General features: G+C 48.4%; 1 protein-coding gene and 1 long non-coding RNA gene across 12 annotated transcripts in view; one reads left to right on the forward strand and one right to left on the reverse strand.

Annotated features, from left to right (window-relative positions):
* The window catches only part of RERE (arginine-glutamic acid dipeptide repeats), a 424,113-nt gene that overhangs the window by 43,392 nt on the left and 365,064 nt on the right, over positions 1-15,657 (reverse strand). For 8 of the 11 annotated variants that reach the window (XM_043573708.1, XM_043573701.1, XM_043573705.1 and 5 more), the window contains one exon: positions 13,569-13,649. In XM_043573708.1, the coding sequence (XP_043429643.1) occupies positions 13,569-13,649 (81 nt within the window). Of the gene's footprint in view, positions 1-13,568; positions 13,650-14,374; positions 14,592-14,902; positions 15,159-15,212; positions 15,361-15,657 lie in introns of those variants that run through there. The other 3 variants (XM_043573711.1, XM_043573712.1, XM_043573713.1) reach the window with 3 other exon arrangements.
* LOC122479899 lies at positions 11,696-12,221 on the forward strand. The gene is made up of 2 exons (XR_006296468.1): positions 11,696-11,804; positions 12,029-12,221. It is a non-coding gene; the product is annotated as an uncharacterized LOC122479899 (long non-coding RNA).

Below are 15,657 nucleotides of genomic sequence, written 5' to 3' on the forward strand. Positions count from 1 at the left end.
GGGGAAGGGACGGTGTCCTCGTGACGGCAGAGCCGCGCGGTCTCAAGACCAGCAGAGGGAGTACAGCATCTGAGAAGAGGAGATGGTCAGCCTGATGGCCAACGACGCGTGCTTATGCAAGCCAGTGGCTGTGAGGCTGAGAGTTCCAGACCTTCTGGCCCGGCCCGTGCGTCCTCCAGCAGTGCTAACTGGGAAACAGGACGAGAAGCTAGACCACCGCCGTCATTCGAACGTGGCTTTCGAGAGCTGCCGGAAACCAAAGGCCCGCGTCTTCTACACGACTGCTGTCGCAGTCTTCAGTCGGACTTCACCAAAACGCACAGGAACGGGCGGGGCCGAGGGACGGTTACCTGGTTACCCGCCTGGACTCCTGGGGGCTGCGGGGGGAGGTCCGGGTAGCGACTAAAGCCGGTGGTCCTCCCACAAGGAAGGAGGCCGCCGTCTCCCACCGGGCTGCTGTGGCTTGGCACCGGACGTCGGCTCAGGTGCCTCCAGGTGTTACAGCGGCCTGGCGGTCGGTCCGAGCGCGCGCTGCTGCTGCACCCGGTGGTGTCTCTTACCAAGTCCTGATACTAACACTTGCTCGTTGTGGGAAATGAGAGCTGGGTTAAAAATGTTAACCTTAAGATGTGCTAAACTCAACAGAAGAAACAAAACCTCTCACGTGACTCTCTGTGACGCTAGGAAGCGTGCATTGAATTCACACCCGCGCCTGCCCGCGGGGGAGGGAGAAGGCCGGGGTGGGGGACGGGGGCGCCCCCGGCGGCCTGAGGCTGCCGGGAGGGCCGAACGACAACGGTCCAAAGGAGCTCACCTAGAGCGCGTGGCGTGGGATGTCGCGGCGCGCTCGGACGGGAGCCCGGGCAGGAGACGTGTCCACGGCCCTGACCCTCCTGAGGAGGGTCCCTCTGTGAGGGAGGGGGCGTGGCACCACGTCTCCGGGTCATCCAGGGACTCGACCAGGACACCACAAGGCAGATGGAGGGCGTCGGATCCCCGCTTCATAAACAGAGGACATCTAAAACAATGGAACTGGCCCAAACCGCCGTGCCCGCATTTAATGGGCTCAGAGTTACCAGGTTCTCAGGAATAAGCAGGGCAGCGACTCTGAAGACGTGCTGCAGAGGGGTTCGGGCGTTAGGGAACTCCTCAAAACCAGGATACTTCAAGGACTTTCTTTGGCGAGGCATTTTTTTCCCCAAATGTTTATTTATTTGAGAGAGAGAGAGCGAGAACGTGTGCACATGAGCAGGGGAGGGGCAGAGAGAGAGGGAGAGAACCTTAAGCAGGCTTCAGCCGAGAGTCCAGCATGGGAGTGGCTTGATCCCACATCATGATCTGAGCTGAAATCAAGAATCAGACACTGAACTGAGCCACCACCCAGGCGCCCCAGGAATAAACTATAAATTTTTATGTTCACCCTATCTAAACACCCTGTCACTGATTTCTAGAAAAACTTGGTAAGACAGTAAAGTATAGGCATGCCTGGTAACGTGCTTTAGCGTTTGGGCAATCAGTAACGAGAGGAGAATATAACACAAAAGCAAACAGTATGCTTTAGCTTCAGTCTGGACAGATGGATGTACATTCCAAGTCCTAAACTTGCACATTTTAATATAAATACAAAGTGACTACCTAAGAAGCACTCCATCCTTGAAGTGTATTATTCTGCCTAATCATCTAACAGACCTAACATACTCTGGTAGACAGGGAAGCGCATGGACTTGTCTCTTGAATCACCTGACAGGCTTAACATGGTCAAAAGAAATAAGGGCTTCAAGTTCTGATAAGCAAATTCAGTCCGCAGGACAAAGCCAACTTTAACATTTATTTTTGAAAGTTTTGTTTTGCTTTTTATCCCCCATTCTCCAGATGTCTACAGGGTTCTGTTGCCCACGTCACCTGCTGCCTGCTTTACCCAGCTGGAGCCGGCCATGTCCGCAGATCCGCTGGGCCTGCTTCCTTTCAAGTTTAATTCTCCCTCCTATTGTTCCACACATTCCAGACTCTCCTTCCACAACTTAAACACCTTCCTTGACAACTGAAGGCCACACACCTCTGACCTGCTTCCATGTACCTTGTTAGTACATTTCCAAAACAGAGCAGAAGTGGGAAGGAGGACCAAGTTATGATCACAGGAGGCGTGTGCCTAAATCAATAAGCACCGAGTCCCAAGGGCATTGGACTTATGCTGTTCCAGCCCCCTAAAATCATCAAACACACGAAAGTCATCACTTCTTGCCAAACTCAAGAACAATCTCAACTCCTGCACATAGGAACAAAGAGACAATGGCTGCAGCTGAAAATACATAACCAAAGCATCACAGGAAAAACTTTAACTTGGTATCGTTCAGAACACATCAGTGGGATTTCACTCATACGGCAAAGACACAGAAAAATTCCAGACTGTTTTCAAGATAATAAAATGGCATATGATGGTGACTCACTAACTGACTAAAAGGGGGGAAAAATCCATAAACAGTCACAGGAACCTTGCAAAGCTGCAGAGATCTGGCAACACTGAGCCTCTTTCACCTCGCTTGGCTCTCACCTCCTGTGCACACAATACACTCATGCTCACATACACACACACACGATAATTTTGAAACCAAGCTGCAACTGGCTAATGGCCTGCTCTACTGCTTAATATTTTATTCTTGACTTGCTCAATAAACCTGCTGAGAAAAATAAACAATGGGTTTCAATCTTATAAATAATCTAGAAAACAGAATTGCTGTGCAAACAGCAGAGTTGATTTACTGCCTGTGATAAACAGAACAGGAAAGTCCAAGCGTGGCACAGTGACTCCCAAGTCCTAGTCTTACTGTCCTGGGACAGAAAAGTTAACCAGGATTTTCTGTCTGCTACACAGTCCAAGGCCTAGGATGTCCAGGTTTCAACTGGTCTTTAAAACAGCCTCAAAGCAGATCATGAAAAGCAACACGAGGAGCAAAAATGAGGAAAACCATTCCTTAAAATCCCTGACAAGTTTTAATCTTTTAGGACCAATAGTTATACATCGATCTATGGTTATACTGTATTTCCATCCCATCATTCACACATGTGAACATACACAGCCACACACCTCATTTTTAAGAAATATCAAGTAAAACAAATAACCCAGTTAATAAATGGGCAGAAGACACGAATAGACATTTTTGCAAAGAAGACATCCAGATGGCTAGCAGGCACATGAAAAGATGCTCAACAGGGACATGCAAATCAAAACCACCGTGAGGCACCACCTCACACCTGTCAGAATGGCTAAAGTTAACACAAGAAACAACAGGTGCTGGCGAGGATGCGGAGGAAGGGGAACCCTCTTGCCCTGTTGGTGGGGATGCAAACCAGTGCAGCTGCTTTGAAGATCAGTATGGGGGTTCCTCAGAAAACTAAAAATAGAACTACCCTATGATCCAGCAATTGCCCTGTTAGGTATTTTACCCAAAGGATATAAAATACAGACTGGAAGGGGTACATGCACCCCGATGTTTATAGCAGCGCTATCAACAATAGTCAAACGACGCCCAAATGTCCATCAACTGATGAATGGATAAAGATGGGGTATATATATACAATCGGATACTACTCAGCGATCAAAAAGAATGAAATCATGCCATTTGCAGTGATGTGGATAGCGCGAGAACGTATTATGCTAAGTGAAATAAGTCATCAGAGAAAGACACATACCATATGATTTCATTCATGTGTGGAATTTAAGAAACAAAACAGATGAATATACAGGGAGGGAGGAAGAGAAGAGAGTTTGGAAACAGACCACAAGAGACTCTTAACAATAGAGAACAGAGTGAGGGCTGACGGAGGGAGGTACGTGGGAGATGGGCTAGACAGATGGGTGAGAGGTACTAAGGAGGGCAGAGTTGTGATGAGCACTGGGTGTTGTATGTAAGTGATGAATCACTGAATTCTACTCCAGAAACCAATACTGCATTACATGTTAACTGAACTTTAAGTTAAAAACAAAAGTCATATCAAGTAAAGGCCTATTACAGGGAATTAAAGGAGACATAAAGAAGTATTAAAACGAGGTCCATCCCCAAAAGGCCTTATATTCTACATAAATACATACATGCATGTATGTGTGCAGAACAGAAATGCATAGAAGAAAAAATGAAACAGTGTCTAAAGTCCAGGACTAAAAGAAAGTAGTAATATTTAAAGGGCAGAACAACATACAATTCTTCTGAGACAGGAGCTGGGCTCCTTGTGTGATGGCCACCTGTTGCAGAGAAAATGGCCCACGTGCTTTCACGAGCGCGCAGCCCAAGCCCTGTGACTGGGCCCCAGAGGGTCCCCGTGACTGCAACTCACGCACCCTCCAGAGAAGAACACGCACCCTGCTCGCCTCTTCAGTGGACTGTGAACTCCACGAGGGGAAGCGCTCTCTCCCACACCACAGACAACTCAAGGAGAACGCAGGCCTTGGGTACCAAAGGTTCCCCCCAGTAGTTCCCAAAACACTCCCAACTTTGCCCACTGAGAACCATGATGATGGTTTAAGACACCTCGAAGGTCAAATCCTGGGAACTATGACATCACAATTTAGAGGTTTCAGAAGAAGGGCTTAAGACACTTGAGCAGAACACAGAGTCTTATTTCCAAAGTGGGAAAAATAACAAAGGTCACTGATATTGAAACTTAATTTAAAAATTTAACATCTCAAAAAGAAAACCTAGCTTAACAGAATTCTGGTGTCCCCAGATAGGTTTCTCCTGCTTGCTTTTCCTATTTCTAGTATACAATTAATGGTTTTCAAATTACAGAAAAAAGAAGTATTATGAGAGGAAGTAGGGTGGGGGGGCCATCTTTCCCACCACCAGTGAGCAGCTGTGAATAAGACTGAGGGGAAGGCCTCACTTCACAATTTTCAAAACAATACAATTTTTATTCTACTTTATTTTCCTACATATTCCTCAAGGGCATAACTTCAAATAAGATTAAAATGAACCAATTATTCAAGGATTATGACTTCAGATACATTTTAAAACTTATTTTTAAAACATCAGTAAACTGGAGTTTCAAAGTTAGGATGGGTTCATCGATCTTATTAAGGCTAAGAAAAATCCATTTATGATATAAAATATGAGCTCCAAGTGGGTAAACACATGGAATATAAGCACAGTAATCACAGCTTAGAAGTCTTCTTAAAGAGCATTTCAAACCTTCCATTTGTGTTACTAGCTAATAAAATGGGTGAGTCTACTTAGGTATAAAGGTCAAAGTCACCAGGTAACTAAGACCCAGTCAAATCATAAGAAATACAGGTTAGCAAATACCAGCAGCAAATAAATAACTAATCCTTATAAGCAGCAGTGTATTCAGTAACTTTACAAGTCCAAGGTGGTTTCATTTGGGAGCAATGTCTATAAGCAATACATCGTACACAGTCAAAATACTTGTACACCACTTCCTCCAATTCTGTTGTGTAGGATAAAGCCAAGGACAGGCCTAAGACATTTACACAGAAAACAGCAAATATTCAAGGCCTTGTTTTAATAAGTCACCTGATTATGGGGTGCCTGGGTGGCTCAGTCGGTTAAGCATCTGAGTTTGGCTTGGGTCATGATCTCGTGGTTCGTGGGTTCAAGCCCCGCATCAGGCTCTGTGCTGACAGCTCAGAGCCTGGAGCCAGCTTCAGATCCTGTCTCCCTCTCTCTCAATCCCTCCCCCGTTCACACTCTGTCTCTCTCTGTCTCTGTCTCTCTCTCTCAAAAAACAAACATTAAAAAAATAAACATAAAAAAAAACATTAAAAAGTCACCTGATTCTTTTTTTTCTTTTAGTTTATTTGAGAGAGAGAGAGAGAGAGTGAGAGAGAGAGAGAGAGAGAGAGAGAGAGAGTGAGTGAGTGAGTAGGGGACAGGCAGACAGAGGGTAAGAGAATTCCAAGCACTGTCAGTGCAGAGCCCCAATGTGGGGCTTCAACTCACGAACCTTGAGAGCATGACCTGAACCAAAACCAAGAGCTTAACAGATTCCTAAAAACCTCTTTATTCCCCCAACATCGGCACCAAAAATTCCTTACATGCAAATTTCTTAACTGCTTCACTTACACAAGGGAATCAACCAATCCCGCTTAGACTGCCCTAGTCAAAACTGGACCCCTGCCCAGCTAAATAGCCACACAGTTTAGACTATCAGATGAAAAGATTCAAGCCTCTGCTTCATTTTAGTGGGAACAAACCCCTGCATGGAAAGAGCTATAGGATCACAGTTCTTGCTGCCAAACTTAGTGCCTGTTTCTATTGGTAATCGCTTCTGCCTGGAATGGAAAATTTCAACTTTATCTGTACCTATTTGAGGACACGTTATTAAGAAAAAAAGGTGTGGCACATGTCTCGCCTTGGACCCAATCTTGCCAACCTCTCAAAATATGTATATTTCTTCTCCATACATAAAGGGGTGCCAGGGAGAGAGAGTAACATCTGAAAACGCCACAGTATTAAGTATGTGAACTTCATATTAATAAGAGAATATCACTTTTTCAAATAAAAGGTTTTCTTAGCAACTTAAAGAAGATCTAGGCTTGACTGACTCACACACAGTGAACTGCGTGCCACAAGGAAAGAGGAAGAAAACAGTTTTTATGTGAAATATGACCGGAGTTACAATTGTGTTTCTAGGAAAAAGTGAAAGATACGAAGAGGGAAGCTATACTAAGAAATTCTATTATTGATAATGCAAATAAACCCAGATTACTGTTCTATATGTTTGAAATACTTTGTAATAATTTGAAAAACAAAATTAAGCCCTAACAGTGAAGTAATTTACAACCGGAACAGAATAAAAGCAACGTTAAGAACGAATGTGACATATGGGCTTAGAACCCCACAAGTCTGCACCTCTGTGAACAGCAGGGCCTCCTGAGTGAGCCCTACCGAGCGTTCTCATCAACAGGGGAGCGGGTTCCTGTGCAGACTCTGGCTCTGTGGGGACAGACAGGAGCCCGAGAGCCTGCAGCGGCACCCGGCTCTGGTGACGGGGGAGCGCCGGCCGGGGGGCACAGGGGGCACAGCACTTGCGAACAGAGGCCTCTGGTTACGCGCCTGGAACACAACTGTGTCCCCAATAGTATCAACCTATTCAGGAAGTCCACGCTTTGTTACGTAACATAGATTAAGCATTAATGAGGCTAGAAAATTGTTTACCTAAGGTTTTAATCTGAAGTCAAATAAAACTCCACGCTGAATGCTCATACCGAATGCTAGAGTCGTACTTAACCTCTTAATATTAACAGAGTCTTGATTACTCAGTCTGAAAACCTTTCTCAAGAGTAGTTATTCTCTGCTCGGGGAATGTGCTTTATGCAAAAGATATTTTGCCTGAAGAAATAAACAATTAATATTCAATAATTATGTACATACTTAACAGAATTCATTTCCAGAAACGTGGCTGATAGAAGTGGGTGGTTTTCATGTTACTTCTCAAAGTAAAATATTAAACCTCCAGTACTTTTCATACTATCACCCCAAGTTAAAAACAAGACATCCGAAATATCAAAACCGGCTGCCCCTTAGTACCATTAAAACAACAACAACAACAACAACAACAACAAAAGCCCAGACATAGGGCACCTGGGTGGTTCAGACAGTTGAGTGTCCAACTTCAGCTCAGGTCATGATCTCACGGTTTGTGGGTTCAGGCCCCACACCGGGCTCGCCGGTCAGCGCAGACCCTGCTTTGGATCTTCTGCCCAACCCCCGCCCCTCCCCCCGCCTGCCCCTCCCCCACTCAGGCACACACACTCTCTCTCATTCTCTCAAAAATGAATAAACACTTAAAAAAAACAAAACAGGCACATTCTCAATGGAGAAAATCAGGATAAAAGACAGACTTCTAGTTCCATAAGTAACTTTCAACTCCCCCATTTTTTTGTCTTACTTGGAGACCTTACTTTGAGAATTATTACAAGAACCTCCTTTCTGGTCTCTATGTCTTGTTTGTGCCGCTCAAGAATGCTCCCCCTTCTCTCTTTTTTAACAAATGTATTATTTATTTTGAGACAGAGAGCGCACGCTTGTAAACAGAAGAAAAACAGAAGGAGAGGGAGGGAGAGGGAGGGAGAGGGAGGGGGAGGGGGGGGAGAGAGAGAGAGAAAGAGAGAGAGAGGATCCCAAGCAGGCTCCACACCGTGAACACAGAGCCCGACGTACGCCTTGAAATCACAAACCGAGAGGTCATGACCTGAGCCGAAATCAAGAGTCGGATGCTGAACCGACTCAGCCACCCAGGCGCCCTCTTCTTAGAAGACTTCTGGGGGTTCCCAAATGCCCTCTTCAGAGACAGCGTAGGGTCTCCCAAGTCTACCTCCAGGACGTAATTTTGGCCTAAGTCCTGCCGCACCTGCCCTGCGACCTCCTCTCCAACTACGCCAGGGTACGCGCTGGGCACGGCCTGCAAGTTCCTGCCCCCGTGCCTTTGCTCGTGCCACTTCCTGCAGCTGGAAAGCCACTTTCCTTCCACCCTCCCGACCACCGCCTGTCAAAAAGCAGATCCTTCTTTCAAAGCTCAAACACTACACCCTCCAATTAGCCTTCGGGCAGCCCCCAAACCCAGCCTCTGGTGCACACTTTGTCCAGCAGGGCCCTCAGCACACGTTGCCAAACACGGAAAGCATGCATGTGGTTCCCCTTCCCTGCTGCAATGCGGGCCACGAATGGCACCTTGCTTCTCATTACAGACATCCCACCCATTAATTACAGTGCTCGGTGAATATGCAAAATTTTTAAAAAATTGAGCTACATGGAATGTTTAGCTCTGAAAATGGGAAGTGGGTAAGAAAAAAAAAAAAGAATTTTTTAGTTTAGAAAATATTAATACACCGGCAACTAGGACTACAAATAACATGAGCTTAATCCCTACTGGGCTAGGTGTGCAAACATAAAACTACGGAGAGGAGAAAGACAGCCAAGGGTGGGTGCCTTTTCACCTTCTTCTCCCAGAGGCTAATAACGCGCTGGAGGCACCTGCCTTCTCTCCCGAGTCGGGGAGGATCACACGGTCTTCTCTCTAATGTTAGCTGCGCCTGAGACAGCTCCCGGAGTCGGGGCTCCCTCCCTGTCTACAACCCAACGCAGACTGGATTTGTCTGCCTAACAGCAGGTAGAGCCATACACAAAGGCCAGCCAGGATTCAAGGGACAATCGTCCAGGTGTCAGACACGGAAAGTCTTTGACTCAAACAACACAGACGTGTGCTCGGTGTGAAAGAAGACGCGTGTCACTGCCGTCGGAGTCATCTCCTCAGGATTTTGAAGAAAACTGCAATGTGTGTAAAAACCAAACAAGGTATTATTTTTGGAACGCCCGGGATTTTGTATCATTTACAACATGGGTGCCCCTCCTGGTGCTTTAAGGTTCAATTCTATTAGGTCTCCTGTTTTCTCAGGCATTATCTTAGCATCAAAGGTCATGTAATTCATCGATCGGTCCACAGATCACGCAGCGGTGCTGGAAGAGGCACCCCGAGGCCCGGCTCTCCGTCACCCGAGCGGCTCAGCTGTGGGACGCTCGCTGCGATTTGTATAAACGCACCAACACCCGAGACTCTCATGTGATTTGGGCCCAACAGTGTCTTGAGAGAGAAGAGGGACACAGCCAAGGGGAAGCTGAATGAACGCCCCGCAAAGATGCCCTACCGTGTATGACTTCTAACTGCCCATCTTGTACACACGCTGAAGAAGGCAAGCAGCCACAGAGAAAGGAAGAATGGGACGAAGGCAGCAACTCCAGGACACGTGCACAGCCATGACGCGAAAATATGTGACTGACAGGTATTCCCTTGGGTACCACGAGGCTGACCTGCTACACCCCCTCAGCTGAACTTTGAGAGTGGGTTTTCCGCAGCCACAGCCACCACCCCCGCTCCGGGGGCAGCAGTATTCGGAGCAAAGCCAGATTCAGCTCCTGTGTAACAGACACCAGAAACCAAAAGAACCAGGAAAGTTGTTTAGGTCCATTCCCACCAGGAACCTCTGTCCGCATAACTGCGCCGAATGACCCAGTAAGGACGGAAGTCCCTTCGACAAAGTTCAAGACGGAACAACCGGATCCTTTGAGCTGGGCGCTGTCCTTCACCCCCCTTCCCCCCCCCCCCGTTTTTCAAAGAAAACAGTTTTTCCCAAGACACATGATAAGAAACAGGTCATTTCTTCTCACACAGGTTCAACACGGTTACAAACGGAAAATAATCCCATACTGCACACGTCAGGTAGTATTTGGGGTAGACGAGGACGAAGACCCATTTTGAAGTGTTTGTATGCACTCTCTACGGACATTATCTCATTGAAACTCTCAGAACAATTCTAGGGGCTGGAAGGATCACCCATTTTACAGACACAGATGTTAAAAGACAGAGACTGAATAATCTGCCCGAGGCCCCAGAGCGGGCAGGCGCCAGAGGAGGCAAGAGCCATCACTCTGCTTTCAGGCACAGCAACAGCCAAAGGTGTGCAAACATTTGATAAAGATTGCGGCATCTATAAAATTCTCGCACAAAGAAACACCATTTTAGGGAAAATAATTTTTGAATGCTTGTCAGGATTTGACCCGACAGCTCAAAGCAGACCGCACAGTTAGAAGAGATCATCAAGTACTACAGTTACCGGTGAGGCCAGGAATAGAACACAGGTCTGATGACCCCCGCGCCAGGCCCAATCAGGCGCGTTCTTTTGGATGCTGACACCCTTCTGAAGTTTCAAGTCAGTTGAGAAGAGCAAAGAAATGAGTTAATAATTCTGGGAAATAGAAGAGAATGTAGAAACTATCTAGATTAGATGCATCTGATAAAAAGAGAGGCGTGGCCATATGAAGACTTCTACCAAGGAAGTTCTGAACCAAGGAGTTTTCTCATTTTCTGCAGCAAAAACGAAGAATAACCTCTGCCCTCCCCTCCCTAGGAGCTGCGAAAGATTAGCGGGGCTGTGCTGATAACAAGGAAAATACAAAATGAGTGCCTCTCTCCCAGGTGATCAGGGTACTTCTGGATCTACCCTACCACCAAACTCCTCCGGTTCTAGGCAAAAAGACAGCGGAACACCAGTAACGTTTAGCCAGTCAGCCATGAATGCACCCTCCAGTGCTGCCAACAGCTGTCCCGTTAGTGGCCACGATCGCGCCCTGATGAGGAGGCTGGAAACAGGAAGGGTGCTGGGTGCCAGAGGAGGAGAGAGGAGAGGAGCCACAAGGCTGGGAAACAGGGACGGCGGACAGTGATGGGGAAGGGTCTCAGGACAGAGGCACCTGGAAAAGACCAGCGGACCGGCTCAAAAGGCTGGTGTACCAACAACTTCTCTGTGGGCGAGGACAGACGACTTACTGAGTTAGACGTCATCAGTAAGGATAAGGGACAACCAAGAGTAAGGGGGGAAAGAAAAGATTAGAAGCCTCTTACCCAGGCTAAAAGTTATTCAGATTTGTCTTCCACTAGAGATAAAAAGGTAGACAGAATTGTCTGGTGTTTCCAAATGGTGGACGGCAAATTTTAGATTAGATGCTTAATCTTGCTATTACAAGTTTATTTTTTAGAACAGAAAGAAAATAATTGTCAAGCCATATCTTGTATTAAATTCCTCATGGTTTGCAACTTCTAGCAGAGGACAAAGAGACAGAAAACTGCAGTGGGGAGGTCACAACCTGGCCTACTGCGTCCGGCCACAGCTACTCACGGACCTTATGGCTGCTCCAATTCGCCACACCAAAATTCTCACCGTTGGGTAAAACATTTTAGTTTTATAAAAGTACGTATCAAACTTTAAATGATTGAAATCCGCAGAAAACTTAAAGGTATTTTTTTTTTTTCAACGTTTATTTATTTTTGGGACAGAGAGAGACAGAGCATGAATGGGGGAAGGGCAGAGAGAGAGGGAGACACAGAATCGGAAACAGGCTCCAGGCTCCGAGCCATCAGCCCAGAGCCTGACTCGGGGCTCGAACTCACGGACCGTGAGATCGTGACCTGGCTGAAGTCGGACGCTTAACCGACTGCGCCACCCAGGCGCCCCTTAAAGGTATTTTTTTACTGTTCCACATCAAATACTTCTTTCCAATTTGTTCCAGGAAGACCCATCCCCGCCCTCCAAAAAAGTTGATTATATGGATTGATGACAACATATACTTTAGTTCAAGGTCTATAAACAGTTCTTTTTTTTTTTTTTTTTTACCGTTCTCAAAATGACCATCTCAGCATATTAAGATGTACAGTAAACATTAAAAGTTCAATGTCATTATGATTGGTTGATGCAAACCACCAATTTATACAAGGCTATACTTGAAATCTCAGAACCTTTCTTCCCTCTTACAAGCCACTGCTGCTCACATAAGGTACCGTACAGAAAAGGTATCTAGAAAAAGTTCATTAAAGCAAAAACAAAACAGAACAAACCCTCAGAATAAAACAATCAAAATTGAATAAGAGGAAATCAATCAATCAACAACACCCAATTAGAAAAGTACCAACCAAACCAAACGAAAACAACCCACCCACTTCTGTAATGGATACTCTTCATCTATCTCCTCATTCCACTCAGGGAGGGTAGGCATGAAGTGAAAGCAGCTCAGTGGCTAAATATTCACCCTCCACCCCCAAGTCCTAAGAAGCACTTCCGGTTGCTAGGCTCTACCTAGGCCACAGACGCTGGGACTTGGCTGGCCCCACCCCACTCCTAGCCTCTCCTAGGACTCTCCAACCACTCCCCCTGAATTCCACCTGTAGGGAATTTAGGTAAATGAGACCAAATCCCTTACTAGTATTCTGTTCATACAACCCCCCTCTGAAGTTTCCTCAGCAAATCTGCCTACCCCAAGTTTAGCAAGAGACAGGGCTCTCAGCTTTGTGAAATGTCAAATGAATCTGTAAAAGCCTCACTTAAGCAATTTATAAGAATCCTTGTATATGTATCTGTCCAATGAACAGTGCCAAGTTTTCAAAAAATTATTTATTTATTTAAGTAATCTCTACTCTCAATGTGGGGCTTGAACTCATGACCCCAAGATCAAGAGTCGCACTCTCTTCTGACTGAGCCAGCCAGGTGCCCCCCAGAAGTGCAAACTTTTAAGGCTGCAAAAACTAAAGAGTTGAAACTACTCTTCAAAACATAAGCAACATTAAAGAAAGAAAAGGTCCCAGCAGAATTCAAAGCATAGTGAGCCACAGACCTTTTCATTCTGTTGTTTGGTTGAAGACTTGTCAATAACCAAATCCAACTGGTGGTAAATGACATTTCCTATTCCAGCCACTGTATTTACAATTAGATGTTAATAGCTCAACATCCCAGACAACCCCCCAAGTGACCCTCCGTTGTCAAAGACCTTGCTGTTCTTACAAAGGAAGTCCACCTTCTCCGTGGGGGAGAAGCATAATCTGTCACTTCACTACATAAAATCAGAAGCTAAACTAAAAGTGAAGGAAGTAAAATGACGAGGACTCCAGTGCCAGCCAGTCTGAGCGCAGCGCAGGGTTAAAGGAAACCATTTCGTAAGATCAAGTGCGGAGAAGCAGTAGGGGCAAAGAGGAAAAAATCAAGTTACATAAAGTCCAATTGTACTCACTGTTTCCTTATTGGGAAGCAGCTCCTTTCTAATTCTGAAGAAGTTCTTGCCGTACTGCCTGAGCCCCTTAACGAAGCGTTTCTGTGATAAAAAGAAACAACAAATGGGATGTAAAAACCAAAAACAAAACAGGATGTCAGCAGAGCAAAGATATCTGCAATCAGCAGAATAACAACCATAAAAGTCGGAGCTAGGGAATACTGACGAGGCTGGGAGACCATTTCAGCAGCACAGCTGGGACCCCCCCCAGGGCCAGGGCAGGCCCCGGACCGCCTCATTCGAACCCCAATAGCACACACCAGACAGGTTTGGGAGAAGGACATCCTGGATGTGAGCCTAAGAAGCAATCTGCGCCCTCTGTGCCACAGTCTCCGCATCGGTCCACGAAGGTATAAACAAATACGCTTCGTGTTTCGATACAACAGCACAACTGCTTTGCACCTGAGAACGAAGCTTCCCAGAGTGTCCAGCAGAAGAGAGGGAAAAAGAAACCTGAAGACTTCCCCAAAAGGTCACCCTAGAGGGGTTAAAAGGCCCTTTCATCAATCCGAGGAATGCACCAAGAAGGCACCGATATCGCGGACGCCCACTGGGAGCCCGCACCCCCGCTGGCCTGCCCCGCCATCGCCGTCATTAAAAGCCACTCCGAGGCACCAAATAAAGAACCATCAGCACCCCCTCCTTCCTCCGAGGCTCCCCACCGCCCCTCCACCCCAGCAGTCTAGAGACTTTCACTTTGTCCCATTCCTTCCAGGCGGCCCCTCCCCGCCCCAGTAGGGGCAGCTCCCGGCTCCCCGGCCCCCCACCTCAGGGCCCCCGGCCTGGGGCTCGCGGTTGGCGGCCGGGTCCCGCGCGGCCAACCCCAGCGACACTTCCCGGCCGGGCGGCCCCGCAGCCACAGGTACGCTGCGCCGGCCGCACTCGGGGTCCGGGGCGGCGAGAGGCCGCGCCTGTCACTCGGCTCGGGCTCTGGCTCCACAAAGCGCAGGGCGGAGGCGGCCGGGGCGGCTCGGCGTGTGACCGCGGCGGGGCCGCGCGGCGCGGGGCGCGGGGGGCGCGGGGCTGGGGCCGCCGCCGCCGCCGCCGCCGCCGCTGCTGCCGGGGGAGGAGGCTGGAGCGCGGCGCGCAGAGCCCGGCGCGGCCGCGGGCGGCTGCAAAAGGCGGCCTGGATCGCCGCGCCGCCCGCCGGCCCCGCGCTCCGTCCCCGCCCGGCCCCCCGCCCGAGGCTCCGCGGCCAGAGCCTCCGGGACCCAGGCGCTGGTATCTCGGTTTCCTCCCCCCCCGAACAGCAGGAGTAAATCCAGGCAGCCAAAGCGCACAAACTTCCTCCCTACCGCGGCGAGCGCGAGCAGAGGGCACCCGCGGGGCCGGGGCCCGGGGCCGGGCCGCGCCACCACTCGGGACCCTTCCCAGGCCGCTCCGTCTCCAGTCGTCCTTCCGGGCGGGCAGAGTCAGCAGCGCGACGGCCGCACGCCCACCGCCCCCGGGCTGCGAAACAGGGGGCTGGCCCCGACGACCCTCGCCCGTCCCTTCCGGCCCGGGATTGTGGGCGGCCGCTCAGCCCGGCCCAGGCATTAGCCTGCACCTCGCAGGGCGCCGTTTCACAACTAAATCACCGCGGAAGCTTCCCAGCCAATAAATCACCTGCCCACCGGGAGGAGAGTCCCTCCCACTCCCGGTGTTTGAGACCAGTCGGGCAAATTCAGTGAAGGGCCAGACTTGGCCTGCAAGACCGATCTGCAACCTCCTACTCCATTCCTGGAGGCTCTGCATTTTCAGATTTCACCCCCTTTCTAAGATATGACTCATCACTGTCAGTTTTCAGTATAATCTGTACAATTCAAAGGAAAAAAAATCTGTCAAGGCACGAGAAAGAAGCTCTTCTCTAAAATGAATCAGAGTGACCTCTGTTACTTGTAGGATCAACAAGCATCCTGGGCTCTGTGCAGAGCATCTCCTCGGGACGCTGCCAGGCAATGAGCTGGCCCTGCCCTCAGGGAGCTCCAGGCAGGCTGGCGGGCACACAAGGGAAGGGATCACTCTCTGGGCCCTCAGAAAAGCAGCGGAGGGACAAAGGGCTATGGGTGGG

The sequence above is a fragment of the Prionailurus bengalensis genome, chromosome C1 (genome assembly GCF_016509475.1).
Source record: "Prionailurus bengalensis isolate Pbe53 chromosome C1, Fcat_Pben_1.1_paternal_pri, whole genome shotgun sequence".
NCBI classification, from domain to species: domain Eukaryota; kingdom Metazoa; phylum Chordata; class Mammalia; order Carnivora; family Felidae; genus Prionailurus; species Prionailurus bengalensis.